The following is a 15,350-nucleotide window of genomic DNA, read 5'->3' on the forward strand; positions in this document are numbered from 1 at the left end:
CATATTTGTCAAATACTAATTATATACATATATATATATTATGTATTTAAAAACAATTTCATAATCATATTTGTTGTAAAAAATTTAGAATAAAGGGTAGTGAAAGGCACAAAGCGTTACAATACTTTCTTTTTTATAAAATACATTTCATCACTTACAGACACATACATATATGATGATATAAAAATGTGGAGCTATATATATATATATATATATATATATACGTATTATGAAAAGATAAAACATATGAATATGCATATATAAACAATAATCAAATAAAATAACAGTTTAAATTGTACATAAAAAATTCAATACTGTTCAAAGAAATAAAAGTATGTATATATGGTGTTTCTTTTAAAAAGAAGTAAAACAAAATACTTAATTTTTAGTAAGCCATGTCCTATTATTTTACAAAGTATTATATATTTGAATACATAGGGACTTAGCTTTTTTATATATAATCACACCAAAAAAATGACATAAATATAAATGTTATACTATATATACAAACATGCATATGCAAATAATGATGTATTAAATTTTATAATCAATTATAAAACATTAAGCATATAAAGGTAACATAATATTATATGCCTGTTTTCTTGTAAAATATATAAAATTAATCGAATTTTATGTTTTTTTTTTAATTAAAATGAAAAATAAAAATTGGAATAAATCATATTGAGTCTTCTGTTCATATTCTCAATTTTTATTTTGTTAGTATTTTCATGTTTGTATTTATATTTTGATTATTGTTTCCTTTTTTTTGTTTATTCATGATATGAATTTGATATATATTTGATATATATTTGATATATATTTGCTTGATTTTTTCTTTTTATAAAATTGTTGTTATTTTATTCATATTTGGAATATATATAACAATTTTATGTTTGTATTTTGATATATTTGATTGATTATCTTCAAGTATGTTTTTTTTTTCATCCTTATTAATTTAAATCTTTCTTCGTAATTTGGAATAGTATATATATTTAAGTTTTATTTTCAATGATATTAATATATTTGATAAAACGAATAAATATATGATGATAAAAATTTATTAATTATTTCATTTTTATAAATCTACTGAAAATTTTTATAGTTTTTTTTTTTGGCATATATATTTTTATTATATGGAGTAGGAACGCTGTACTAAAAAATACGATTGTTATGTTTGCAAAAAAAATGAAAAAAAAATATTAAAAAAATTTTTAATATATAAATTATCCATTGCTGGTATTTTTAAAAAATAATTAAGCATATGAGTAAGGCCCACATAAAATTAATTGAAATAAGTTGGAATATTTTTATTATGAAAAAAGTATAATTATCATCATTATCTTATATTCCTTATTTATGTATTTATAGTACATTTCCAATTATATATTTTTTTAAGTTGGTTTTCAAAAATTTGTTAAAAAATCCAAAAAAATAATTATAATAACAAAAATTGAATGCTATAATGTTAAAACAAAATAATATTACAAATATAGAACTTGTAAAATTTGAGATAAATACAAAATTGATTTTATTTATTGAAAATAATTTTTATAAACAGATTGAAATAAAAAATATATCGTTAATTTGATTGGAAATACAAGTTTAAACCATAAAATGTGAGAGCACAGTTAAATTATATGAACAAATTATTATGTACTATCATATATACTTATTAAGGGCAGTCAACACAATTTTAAGTAACAAAAAACGTAGAAAAATTATGAAATTTTAAAAATATATAGAAAATGGATGACTAAATTTTAAGTGATAACAAAAGTTATAGAATAAATGGCGTTGAACTTTTAGTTGATGGCATGCCGCATTTTCCATGTAAATTTTTAATGCATAGAAATTAACTTTTTTCATTTTTTTTCATTTTATTCAAACAAGCATATATACATAGTAGTATATTTTGCTACTCTGTGAAGTCAGTCAAAATTCCAGTAACAAATATTTGCCAAATAATTTGTTTAGTCTTAACACATCTTCATAGTTTTTATTTTTAAAAAAGAACAAAACAAAAGAGGATGAATAACTACTGCTACAATAGTAGTTATCACAATAATACTACATAATACATATCAGAAAAAAAAAAAGTAAAAAATATATTAAACACAATGAAGCTCGATATATCATGTTTTTGTTTTTTATCAAAAAATGAATACAGAGTACTCACAGCGATAGAAATGGGTATGAAAAACCATGAATATTTAGATGTCCAATTAATAGCTAGTATTGCAAATTTAAGAAAAGAAGGTATTATGAGCGTATTAAAAAAATTATTAAAAAATAAATTAATAAGTCATGAAAATAAAATATATGATGGATATAAATTAACATATTTAGGATATGATTTTTTAGCTTTAAGAGCTTTTTTAAATAGAGGTATATTAAAAAGTGTAGGGAATCAAATAGGTGTAGGAAAAGAATCAGATATATATATATGTAAAGATGTAAATGATAATTTATTATGTTTAAAAATTCATAGATTAGGTAGAATATCATTTAGAACTATAAAAAATAATAGAGATTATTATGGAAAAAAAAAATTTCGAAATTGGCTATATTTATCAAAAATAGCTGCAACAAAAGAATATGCATATTTAAAAGCATTATATGAAAATGATTTTCCTGTTCCTAAACCATATGATTTAAACAGACATATGATTTTAATGTCTTATGTAAATGGATATCCATTATCTCATGTAAAAATATCTAACCCTTTTAAAGTAATTGATTTCTTGTTAAATACTATTATAAAGTTTGCGAGATCAGATATAATTCATGGTGATTTTAACGAATTTAATATATTAATTGATGATAATGAAAATATAACTATTATAGATTTTCCTCAAATCGTTTCATTACATCATGAAAATGGAAAAATGTATTTTGAAAGAGATGTAAAATGTGTTATTAATCACTTTTATAAAAAATATAAAATACGAATTGAAGATTATCCATTATATGAAGATATTGCATCTTTAGAAAATGAAAAAATTATAAAAGATGAAAATAATATTTCAAGTAAACATGATAATGCACTTTTAGAAATTCTACAAAATGATAAGTCGGATTATGAAACTAATTTATCTGATAACGAATCCGCTATAACAGTTCAAAATGATGACAAATCAACTGGAAATATAGCAGAACTAGATGATGGTATAAATTTACAACATGAAAATAATAATACAACCGAACACGATTCAAAAAAAAATGAAAAAAGTTCGATTTTAAAAAATAATAAAGATGATACTTTTAGTGATATGTCAACGAATTATTTAAATGACAGTTTAGATAATCAATATAAAGATGTTTATGAAAATAATCAGGAAAGAGAAACTGAAAATAATAAATTATATAAAAGGGAAGATACTGTTAATGAGCATGTTGATAATATATTGGAAACAAAACATAAAGAACTAATTTTAAATTCGTTAAATAGTATATCTGATAAAGAAAATGACACTCCAAATTTAGTTGATAAAAATTGTAGTAATCAAAAAAATTATGAACTTGATGATAATTATGAAGACATTCCCAGTGAACAAAAGGTTAGTCCCCAAAATATGGAACATGATCAAACTAGCGATAGTGATGACAACTTATATGATGAAAATTCAAGTGAAGAAACGAGTGATCATAATGAAAATGATTTAACAGAATATTCGAGTTGTGATTCGAGTAATAGTCAATCTGGAGAAACAAAAAAAAAATTATCTGATACTTGGAATCCACATATTAAAAAATATACCAAAGAATATGCAAAAAGCAAATTAAAATATATGGATAGGAAAAAAAAAAAAAAAGAAAAATTTAAGGAAAATTTAAAAACAAAAAATAAAAAAAAATTGATGGAAAAAATTAAAAACTACATGTAGTCTAATATATGTGTAATATACATTTTTGTTATAAAGTTATAAAAAATGATAATTTGGTGAAAGGTATGTCAGAAAAACAATGTGAAATAAAACGACGTAGTCATTCATACGTTACAATAAACGAGGAATGATCATTTTATATTTTTATATATTTCCAAATTAGGAAAAACAAAAGCCATGTGGCTAATTTCTACCTTTTGTATGTTTGGATTTGTGTATATATTCATATGCACAGTTACAATATTTTTATTTATTTGATATAATGGTCCCTATTTTTATTTGTTTTGTTCATATATGAACAGATATTTTTTTAAATAATTTTTATTTGTTATTTTCTTTTTTTCTTTTTCATGTTTTTTTATTTTACTCATATATGTAAAATAAAAAAAAATAATTAACTTTTCCACCCTATCAATAGTTATATAACCATAAGAATTAACATATGCATATGTCGAAATAGAGGGTCTCTTTTTACAGTTCATTGCCTATGTCCCATAAGCACACCTTTTTAACTCTGATAAAGCGTTGGATTAAAATTTGTGTCGCTACGCCGTATATGGTCTATTTTATATGTCATATATTTTACTTATATTGGTTATTGCTTCCCGTTTTAGCCGTAAAAGTTGTATACATGGTCGAGGAAGGAAGCAATCTGGTTGTCATCATTGACATAATTAATGTGTGTAATATGAAAGTCGGGTTGTATAAAAATGTATATTGCGGATTGAAAATTTGGTTGATAGATAAGATTGTTTGGTAAATAAAAGTTGATATTATATTGTTTTTGAAAATCATTTATAAAATCATATAAAATAACTTGATCTTTTATTTTTGAATCTTTTATAGTATTAATTAATTCATTTGGTATATTATAAGAGCTAGTAGTAAAATTACGTGTATATACATTAAAATTAGCAGAACAAATACTTGTATTCGTTTGAATAAAATCACTTTTATTTTGATTACATAATATCCATAAAATTTTTAAAAAAGGTTGTTCTCTACAATTGGTGTTGTTATTTTGAGTTCCCTTTTTTCCCATAATATTATGAGTTAAACGTGCAATTTTTATTAATTTTTTTAAAGCTGGTTTATCATATGTATAAGATAATTTTTTATTATATTTATTTTTCAGTAGTTGTGTGGTAATGTAATTACAGATTGGTTTTTCTTCTTTTGTTATATTTATACATAAAATTAGTGTGTGCATTTGATTTTTTAAATAATCATATAAGGACACATTTTTATTTTCTTTACTTTTATTAAATGAGGATATAAATTTTAAAATACAATTTTTTGCTCTATCTGCATATATATTATTATTTTTATTACAAAAAAAAACATTCCTTGTATTGTTAATAACATAGTTAGTATAATTATGTTGTAGTAAAAATGTACTTAAATAGATTTTTTCAAATATGTTATAATTCGTAGGAAATTTTTGAAATATATAAGCAAAAAATTTTAAAAAGAATATATTATAATATGCACAAATATTATTATTACCATTATTATTGATAAAAACAAAATTTAATTTTTCTCTATTCCATGATACAACTTTTTCAGATATATATTTTCTTTCTTTTTCATAACCTTCTAATAATATTAATGTGCAACCATAATTAATAATATATTTTAATTTCCATCCTATATTATATATATCATGTATAGTTAAATTAACACTTACATTAAATAGTGGGTTATAAAAACAATTTGCTTCTCCAGCTAAAACAACATAATTATTATAATAATTTCTGCATATTTTATCTTTATGTATTCCTATTTTCAAATTATATAAATAATATAATTCAGTATTTGGAAATATTTTATTTATTAATTTTATAACTTCTATATATTTTATTTCTTTCGATTTTTTAATAGGATATAAAAATTTATTTTGGGAAAATTTGTCGATTTTTCTACATATGGTTATATGCCAATTATATATTCCTAATTTTGCATATTTTGAAGCTCGATTATTTATTTCATTCATTGAATTGTTACTCAATGCATCCACATAGTTATTGTCTGTATCTTCCTTTAAACTTTCGTTTGGCGATGTTTCCTTATTTTTGTTTTTGTTTTTGTTTTTAATTAAAATAGAGCTTGTATCATTTTCTGTTGTTGAAACTGAGGCGGTTTGCCCTTTTTGTAAAAAATGCTTTGCCAATTCTTGATCACTCTCTTTAGTAGTGAAAATGGAAGAGGTATTTGACTTATGATAATTTTCTTCGTTTTTTATCTCCCCCCTATTTTGTGAAAGACACATTTCTAAAGTACCCAAAGAGTTTTCAACCCTTTCCTCATTACCTTCTTTCGTCACCTTTTCCTCGCCATTTTCTTTCGTCACCTTTTCCTCGCCATTTTCTTTCGTCACCTTTTCCTCGCCATTTTCTTTCGTCACCTTTTCCTCGCTATTTTCTTTCCCATTTTTAATATAACAGGCAAATTTTTCTTCATATTTTTTGATAAAATTCATAAAATATTCTTTAGTTTTTTTTTTTTCGAGACTAATATTGATCATGCCTTTGTTCGTTAAAATATTATTTTGTTTTTCATGGTAATCGTTAATTTTTTGGCAAACACTTTTTGGCTTGTTCGTTTTAAAAAGCTCTTTTTTTTTATAAACTTCTCTTTCCATTATTTCATTTGTGTGGCTTTTATTAAATCTGTTTCGCTTTTGATTTGGCATATATAGGCTTTGTTTGTTTTCTTCTACATCCTTTCGTTGTAATGATTTATCATGGGCTATATCGTCCTTTTTTCCTGTTTCACTTTGCACGTATCTTTTTACAAATGCAATATTATTCCTTATTTTTTGTATGCCCTTATTGTTTGAGCCTGCAGTAGTACGTATTGGTGAGCTACTTAAAGTATGAATAGATAATTTTTGTGGATTACTCATTTTGAAAGATTCATTTTTTATTGACTTGTTGGAATTTTTTTTAGAATTAGAATAATAGCTATGATTTTTTCTTATGTACAATTCTTTTTTCATATTTTTTATGGTGTCTTTAAATTTGGGGTCGGTAGAATAAAAGTTATTTTCATCAACATTTGCAATATCGAAAAATATAGGAAAGCAAGTAATAAATCCATATTCGGATTGAAATAAAGATAAATTATAATAATGCATTTCATTACTCCATTTTGCACATATATCTGCAGATATATATTCTATATCATTATTTTGTTTTTCTTCCATTTTTATATTAAATAATTTTCTAACTAATGAATGTTTTCCATCAACACCAACTATAAATTTACTTTTAATATAAGAATAATATTTTTTTTTTTTGTTTTTTTTCTCTTTTTCATTTTTGTTTATTCTTAAGTTTTTCAAATGATTTTTTTCTCCATCCCAATAAGTATAGTTATGTTTTACTCGAACAGTTGTCCCTGTTATATTACAATTTTTTTGAATATTTTTATTGTCTTTTTTTTCATAAAACATATTTAAATCACTGTTTCCATTATTATTACTGTATTTTTTTTCGATGTACCCTTCAATTTTATATTTATTATTTTCTTCTGACGAATATTTACCCAAAAAACTGGGATCAGAATTATATGTCTTATCACTGATATCATAGGGATGACTATAATTAGTGTCAGTACTACAATAAAAAGAAAAATCGCTCGATACATTTTTATTTGATAAATTAGAAAATATTGAATTACTATTTGATGTTATTAAATTCATGTCTATGCTATTGTCTTTTTCGTTAGAAACACTTTTAGATGTACTTTGGGTTTCAATATTGTTTTCCATTTTATTATCATTTTTAATGAGAGCATTTTTGATTTCTCGATTTTTTAAAAGTGATGGTAAAGTATATAATTTTTTTACTTTTATATTTTCATGATGGAAGTCGGATTTATTATTTGTTGATAACTTTTCAGTATGTTCATTTTGATCACTATAATTGTTATAGCTTATAAACTTTGGTGTTTGATTTTGAATGGGTGATAGTAATGTATTATACCATATGATCGAACCATTTAATTTGATTTTTTTTAATAATATTTTGTTTAGAGACATTTTATTAATACTTAGCATATATGGCATATTTCCATTTATACTTTGAAAAAAGTTTTTACTACTTTGATTTATTAATTTGTTTTGTATATAAAAATTTATACCTGTTAATTTCAAACTATTCGCTAAAATTTCAGGGAGAAGATTCAAATCGTGTAACATTTCAAGGGTTCTAGGATAAAGTAAATATTGTTCATTTATTTTTTTATTTTTTATATTACTTTCACATGAATCTATTATTATATGTTTTATATTTTTTCGAAATAAATCGAGAGACAAAATAAGTCCCCCTGTAGTAGCACCAACAATAAGTACATCCGTTTCCATTTTTTTGTTAATTTTATATTTTCTTCTTTCTATATTTGTATAAAAATTACTGGAATAGTTTCCATTGTCACTATCATTATTGCCCATATGCACAAAGGGCGTGATGAAGATAGGGTAAAAAAAATTTAATTAATATAAACAATTTACAATTGTATATGTACCAACTAAATATACGAAAGCGAATTTATAATGTAAGGGAAGTACAAAATAAACACAACAAAGAAGTAAAATATAATATATTAAGTCTACAGAATTGTAGAATATTATTATGTTGTTTTGTCAAAATTTTTTTTTATTATATGTATATAAATAAGATCATTGCTTTTGAATTTTGTGTTATTCCCAAATTGTCGTTGTATTATGTGCTTAGTAACGAATTATTAAGATAGTGTAATGTATTACTATTATCAAATTGTATATTCATTATTTCATTTATTTTTTGTGTTGTATTAATTTTTATATGGAAGACTTATTAAGAGACCCACAAGCTTAACGAAAATAAAAGAAAAATATTGGTCATAAAAAAATTGTCTTTTGTTGTTTTTTTTGAATTATATTTGCACACAATTGCACTTTGGAAATAATTTTTTTAAGACCAGTTAAAAAAGTAACAATAAACCATTGGATATACTTTTAAATTTTATATTCTTAAAATATTTAAATACTAAAACAGCTATTAACATTCTGTAAACTATTGTAAAAATATATTCAACAAACAATAAGTGTAATAAATTACAGTATTATATATTGAAAAATAAAAGACGAATATTTAAGCCCTTTTACTGTATAGTAAGTATTACCATTTTGGTGATAATTTTATTTGTGTGTAATTCTACACATATATATAAGTCATAGGTATAATTATAACAGCATATTTTTTTGTATGAAATTTTTAAATAGTAATGATTATTTTAAAAAAAGTATGTTCTTTCGAAAAGTAAAAAGATAAATTATTTTTTTTTTGGAAAAGCCCATTTAAAGGTGTGTGTGTCTCTCATTAAAATGTTCTACAATCATGCCAATAAATATGCATATATAGGAGCATATTGACACGTATTTTATTTATTCATATTCTTTGGTGGTTGTTTAACTGTTCTTTAATAAGTGGTAACCATTTTAAGGTTGCAATTTTAATAAATGGAAGATCTATTTAAAAATGTGGTACTAGCCAAATGACAAAAAAAAAAAAAAAAAAAATTGTATGGAATAATGAATAGCAAAAATAATATGTTTATACATATGCCAAAATAACGATGTTTCTCATTTTTTAGTAAACAATTAAATGGTTATTATTTAAAAAAAATTATCACATAATTCTTCTATAAAACGATTTAAAAAATAATTTTTTTAAAGATAAAAATTTAAGAAAAAAAAAATATTTAAATATTATATTCGTGTGATGAAGAAATATAATTTTGATAGCCTCAATATATGTTTGTTTACAATTATATGATCACATATACATAGCAGTTGCATATATTGGATAAGTTAAGAAATGTTTGAAAGGGAAAAATAAAGGGAACTAGTAGTAGCAATAATATAACAGTAAGGAATTACTAGCATTTCACAACAGTACAAATAGAGAAAAGAAAAGGTTGTGCAATGATAAATGGATAAGCTCAATTAAGACTTATGATAATGATATTTGTGTATTGATAAATTTTAAAGTACTCATGGAGAATCTTAGCATTCTATTTGTAAATATTTGTTCTATATTATAATAATATAATGCCATTTTTTTTGTTGTTTCCATTTAAAAATATATGCCTGAAAATAATCAAAGTGATAATTTTGTACTTGTTTATATATGAGGGTAATATTATTCGAAATGTCATAATAAATTGTTTACATATAGCAAATCAAACGAATGCTGCAAAATTTAATGGTTTTGAAAGTAGTGTTTTTCCAAAATACCTTAGGAAAAATGTGGATACAATTTTATACCCCCACAGAGGTTCGATAAATAAATGTTACATTACTAATCGATTATTTACTAACATAAAAAAGAAAAATGCCATAAATTCTTTGAAAAAGTATTCAAAACGAAAAAGGAATTACTACAATGGAATGTCGAACATAAGCAGGATAAACACACGGATATATGCGATAGACAATAATGAGGAATATCAAACTAGCGAAATAATTGATAACATACTTCTTAATAATAAAGGATATAGCGAAAATAACGAAGGTCATTCTTTTTTAGAAATTGTTAATAATCAAACTGATGTACCTATTGATTTAGCACATTTTGAAAAGGAAACAAAAAAACTTATTAATATATTAAATTTTAATAATGTTCAACTAATTATAAAATTTGTTGATTTGAAAGAAATGAAACGTATTAATAAAAAATATAGAAATAAGAATGAGCCAACCGATGTAATTTCTATTTTGAATGTTGTAAAAAATGATGATATAACAAGCGGTGATGAAAATGATGAAAATGATGAACATGATGAACATGATGAAATCTTACACGGTGATGATTTTTTTTATATAAATAATTCCAAAAGTGGCGATATATTTTTATGTCCTGAATATATAAATAAAGAATGTGTTATATCAAAAATGAAGTATGAAAAAAATATATTAAAAGGCGATAGTGAAGAAATAATAGACGAACCTATTAGTACAAATTCTAATGAAGAAGAAAACAAAAGAGGTGTAAATAAATTATTCCGAAATATTTTTGATGTTAATGAAAGACTTCCTTTTTATGTTTTACATGGTTTAATACATTTAATGCATAAAGATCATGTAAATAATTTTAAAGAATATACTGAATTTATGGATTTAGAAGAACAAACCATTGAAAAATATTTTAAATTTCATAAATCTACAAATACTTTTTATGCCCACCATATAATAGGTCTTGGTACAGATATTTTATGCGTTAATAGAATTTATAAAATTCTTGAAAAAAATAATAATTTTATAAAAAAGGTTTTAAATCCATTTGAATTAGTCGAATATGAAACGCAAAAAGAAAAATTAAACGAAAACATAAGTAAAAGTACTGATTTAGAAAAACTAGCAGTTTATGTTAGTAAAAAATTTGCAGCAAAAGAAGCTATACTTAAATCCATGGGGCGTGGATTAAGTTCTATATCTAAATATGGATTAAGTATGAATGATATTGAAATAAAAAATGATAAATATGGAAAACCTCATGTCCATTTATATGGAAAAGCTAAAGAGGTAGCTTACGAAATGGGTATTGTCAAAATATTTTTATCAATTAGTGATGAAAAAATTATGAACAGTCAGACAAATGATATTTCGTGTAATTTTCCGACATATATTATACAAGCACAGGCACTAGCTGTAGGCTCGAATGTATAAACAATATAGCGAGTAAGTGAACGAAAGAAGGAAAAAATAAGTATACCAAGTTTCACAATAAAAAAAATACATTTTGTTCGTCTTTAATTTGTTATTTTGTTTGCATTATAATACAACTAGTTGCACACCATATTTATCATTTTTTTAATTATTTTAGTAGGTATGACATAGCTATATTTTTCTCTTGTATTCTTAAAAAATGTAATAAAGGGGTAGGAACAATGAATGCATAAATTATAGGTAACCATAATAAATGAAATTCCATTTTTATAGTAAATTAAAAATTATATATTTTATTCAACCAGGCACATATATTCTACGCTTATTTTTTAAGCACATATTTTTTATATTTGTTTTTTTGTAATACATGCACATGTGTATTTTATTTTACATATTTACAAAGATTTTATTATGAAGCAAAAAATAACATAATAATGTATATATAAAAATATTGTACTATAATTTTCCAACTAATTTTTTTCATACATAATAAAGTGGAAATTTCACCTTATGTGAAATAGCTTTTGAATAAAGGAAAAAAAAATTTTAAGTGCATTAACACATAATATAATAGTATATATGTTTTATTAATAATATTCTTCTAATATGTATACTACTAATTTTAATACCAGGAAAATTATAGGGAAGCTATATCCATACAGGTATATATTAAAATATGTAATTCGATTTTTACCACGGTTATGTATAGGCTATAGTATCATATTTGTAGGTATGTATAGTATAAAGAAAAAATGAGTGTACTATTTTATGTGGGGGAGCTGGTAAACTAGTCTTTAATTTTTCATATAATTAAATATTAAAAAATGGCTAAATATAGAAATATTAAACTAAAAAAATATAAGAAAAAAATTAATATGTAGAAAATGTTATACACTTTTTTTTAAGTTAAATATTTGTTCCGTTTTGTGTTATTTCATACACGCTAAAAAAAAGCAATAAATACTTGTAATAATTATTATATATATATCTAGAGTATGAACAACACATTAAAATAAAAAAAAATTACATGCTTGTAATAATTAAAAAAAAACCTGTTACAATAGTGTAGAAAACCTATAATGCTTATTTTAAGATACCCTATTAATAATTTTTTTTTTTTAATGTAAAAGATTATGTAAAAAAATTATTATATAAATTGAACAAAATGAGGTTGTAAAAATAATGTTATGTATATATTTATTAGTGTATATATATTTTATGTAATTTTTAACCAATCTAAATTTTTATTATTGTCCCACAAAAATAGCCATAATTTTTTTTTATACTAAGGGGGACGGACTGATAAATATATAAATGCATGTACACTATTTTTTATACATTTTATACAATTTTAATTGAAAAAAAAACATTATATGTAAACACTGTTGTTTTTTTTTCATAAGCTTTCTTAGTACCTAAAAATTTATATAATTTTTTTACAATTTTAATTTTTTTTACAATTTTAATTTTTTTTTACAATTTTTTTTTTGCACAAAATTCAATTTATGCTTTAATTTATGTATAAATATATATATAATAATTTAAAATAAAAAAAAGTGTAAAAAACCATTTATGGTATATATATAAAAATTTATTAATTAAAATGTTCGAGAAAATTATTATATATATAACTATATATGTATCTATAAACTTATATAGATAAAACATTCTTATACAATTATGTTGTTATTACAATTTATATGTGTATAATATTTTTTTAATTAATACCATGTTACCACTAATAATTTTTTTTTATATTTATCTGCATTATATATACACAATTTCCTTTTTTTAAGCCTTTTTTGTGTTTCTTATTACAATTTTTTTTCATTAATTAATATGTTTAATTAATTTTTCCATTTATAAATAAATTTACTTCATTTATTATGTAATTGTAGTTATTTATTTATTTGTAAATTAAACAAATGTTAATATTTTGAATAAACAATGAAATTAATTATATTATAATGTATACACCACAACGTGTTTTATAAACACATGCATATACACATTTTTATACACACTTGTAAATTAAAAAATTTAATTTTATAAAAATGCCTTTTGTGTTTTTTTTTAATATATCTACAATGTAAATGTTTGTTCATTTATGTTAATAAATTAACGAATTAAATCAATTTTTTTTTATTATTAATTTGAATTAAAAAGCCTTTTTAAAAATATTATAGATTACTATATATTTATATAATATATACGTGGTTATGTATGTTACTTAAATTAAATAATCAAATGAACGATGTACCTAAGTTTTCATTTGATTTAATTGTATGTTAATTTTGCTTTTAATAATTTATATTGACGTAAATTGAATTTTGTATTTTAAGAAGTTATCAAGTATATATATGTACATGCATATATATTATATATATATACGTGTTATATATATTAATTTTGTTCTTTTAATATATTATATGTATATGTGCTATCTTAATATTATTGTTCATTTAATATTTTTAAAAGGTACTTGTTTGTAAGTTTAATAATTCATAGTATATATACAAATTAAAAATATATCTTATATGTATATATATTAATGTATTATGAAGTATGCTTATAGTTTGAAAATACTGTTGTTATAGTCTTATGTGTTTATTGATTATGTCATTCAGTGAAATTAAATTCATGTAATTAATATTTGTGTATTATATAAAAAACAAGGTTGTGTTTAATTAATGGTGTAAATAAATTTGTGGTTTAAACTCAATTTTTTTCATTTGTTAATTTTTTAAATATGCAACATAAATTTATAAGCACCTATATATGCTTTGCCTTTATTTTATTTTTTAACTATCTGTTGCTCATTTAGATATAAATGTATTTTGCACACACGCATGTGAATAGGTACTTTCTATCACATGCATATGTAAATAAATAAATATATATATTGTGTATCCAAAAAAATAACCACTGAAAGTATGTTTTTATATCTCTATACACATTCATAGTAATATATATATATATATGTGTGTGCATGTGAATCGTTTTGCTTTGTATTTTTTGTTTTTTTCCCGTGTAATTTTTTCTTTTTATAAGTATTTTTTATGAATGCAACACATGTTTGTTGTTATATGTAATATATGCTCGTTGTATAATTCATGTATATTATAATATTTTTTTGTATAAAAGCATTAACAATATATAAAATATATTTGGTTTCTTATATATAGAACAAATTTTTTGCAGTACTTACGGACAGAATGCATAATATATAATTTTTTTGAAATAAACAAAACAATTTTGGCAGTAAATATATATAGAGAGATAAAGAGACAGCAATAAAAATATATAACAAACGAAGAAGGTTTAATTTTTAAATATTTAAGTTTTTTTGGTATTTTTGTAAAATTTTGTTAATTAAAATATTTTATATCAATTTTAAACATTTTATATATCAAGTTTACTAAATATATATATATATATATATAATTTTGCGTATATGTAGCTTTTTTATTAACTTTTTAATTTTCATTCTGTATAACCTATATAATATTTTTTTTCTTTACAAGCCAGGTAAAATATATATAGCTATCTATTATGTATTTCAATTTTTTTTTTTTTTTTTTTTTTTCAGTTAGCTATAATTATATATAAATTTTATTGAAGTATTAATGTTTTAAAGAATATGTACGTATTGTTGTAATCATTTATATGTATTTATTAATATATATGTATATATGTTTCCATTTAATGAGATAACGTTTTGTTTTTAAAAAATAATACCATGTGATTTTATGTCA

General features: G+C 21.6%; 3 protein-coding genes across 3 annotated transcripts; 2 read left to right on the forward strand and 1 right to left on the reverse strand.

Annotated features, from left to right (window-relative positions):
- Positions 1 to 2,117: 2,117 nt before the first annotated feature.
- On the forward strand, positions 2,118 to 3,884 carry PCHAS_0521600 (serine/threonine protein kinase RIO2, putative; the record flags this gene model as incomplete). The annotated part of the gene is made up of 1 exon (XM_739840.2): positions 2,118 to 3,884. The coding sequence occupies one exon, from the start codon at positions 2,118 to 2,120 to the stop codon at positions 3,882 to 3,884; it is 1,767 nt and encodes a 588-aa protein (XP_744933.2).
- A 610-nt stretch (positions 3,885 to 4,494) lies between these two features.
- On the reverse strand, positions 4,495 to 8,337 carry PCHAS_0521700 (conserved Plasmodium protein, unknown function; the record flags this gene model as incomplete). Its single annotated transcript, XM_016797376.1, has 1 exon — positions 4,495 to 8,337. The coding sequence occupies one exon, from the start codon at positions 8,335 to 8,337 to the stop codon at positions 4,495 to 4,497; it is 3,843 nt and encodes a 1,280-aa protein (XP_016655241.1).
- Positions 8,338 to 9,978: 1,641 nt separating this feature from the next.
- On the forward strand, positions 9,979 to 11,595 carry PCHAS_0521800 (holo-[acyl-carrier-protein] synthase, putative; the record flags this gene model as incomplete). The annotated part of the gene is made up of 1 exon (XM_732653.2): positions 9,979 to 11,595. The coding sequence occupies one exon, from the start codon at positions 9,979 to 9,981 to the stop codon at positions 11,593 to 11,595; it is 1,617 nt and encodes a 538-aa protein (XP_737746.2).
- Positions 11,596 to 15,350: the final 3,755 nt, after the last annotated feature.

The sequence above is a fragment of the Plasmodium chabaudi genome, assembly GCF_900002335.3.
Source record: "Plasmodium chabaudi chabaudi strain AS genome assembly, chromosome: 5".
In the NCBI taxonomy this organism is placed as follows: Eukaryota; Apicomplexa; class Aconoidasida; order Haemosporida; family Plasmodiidae; genus Plasmodium; species Plasmodium chabaudi.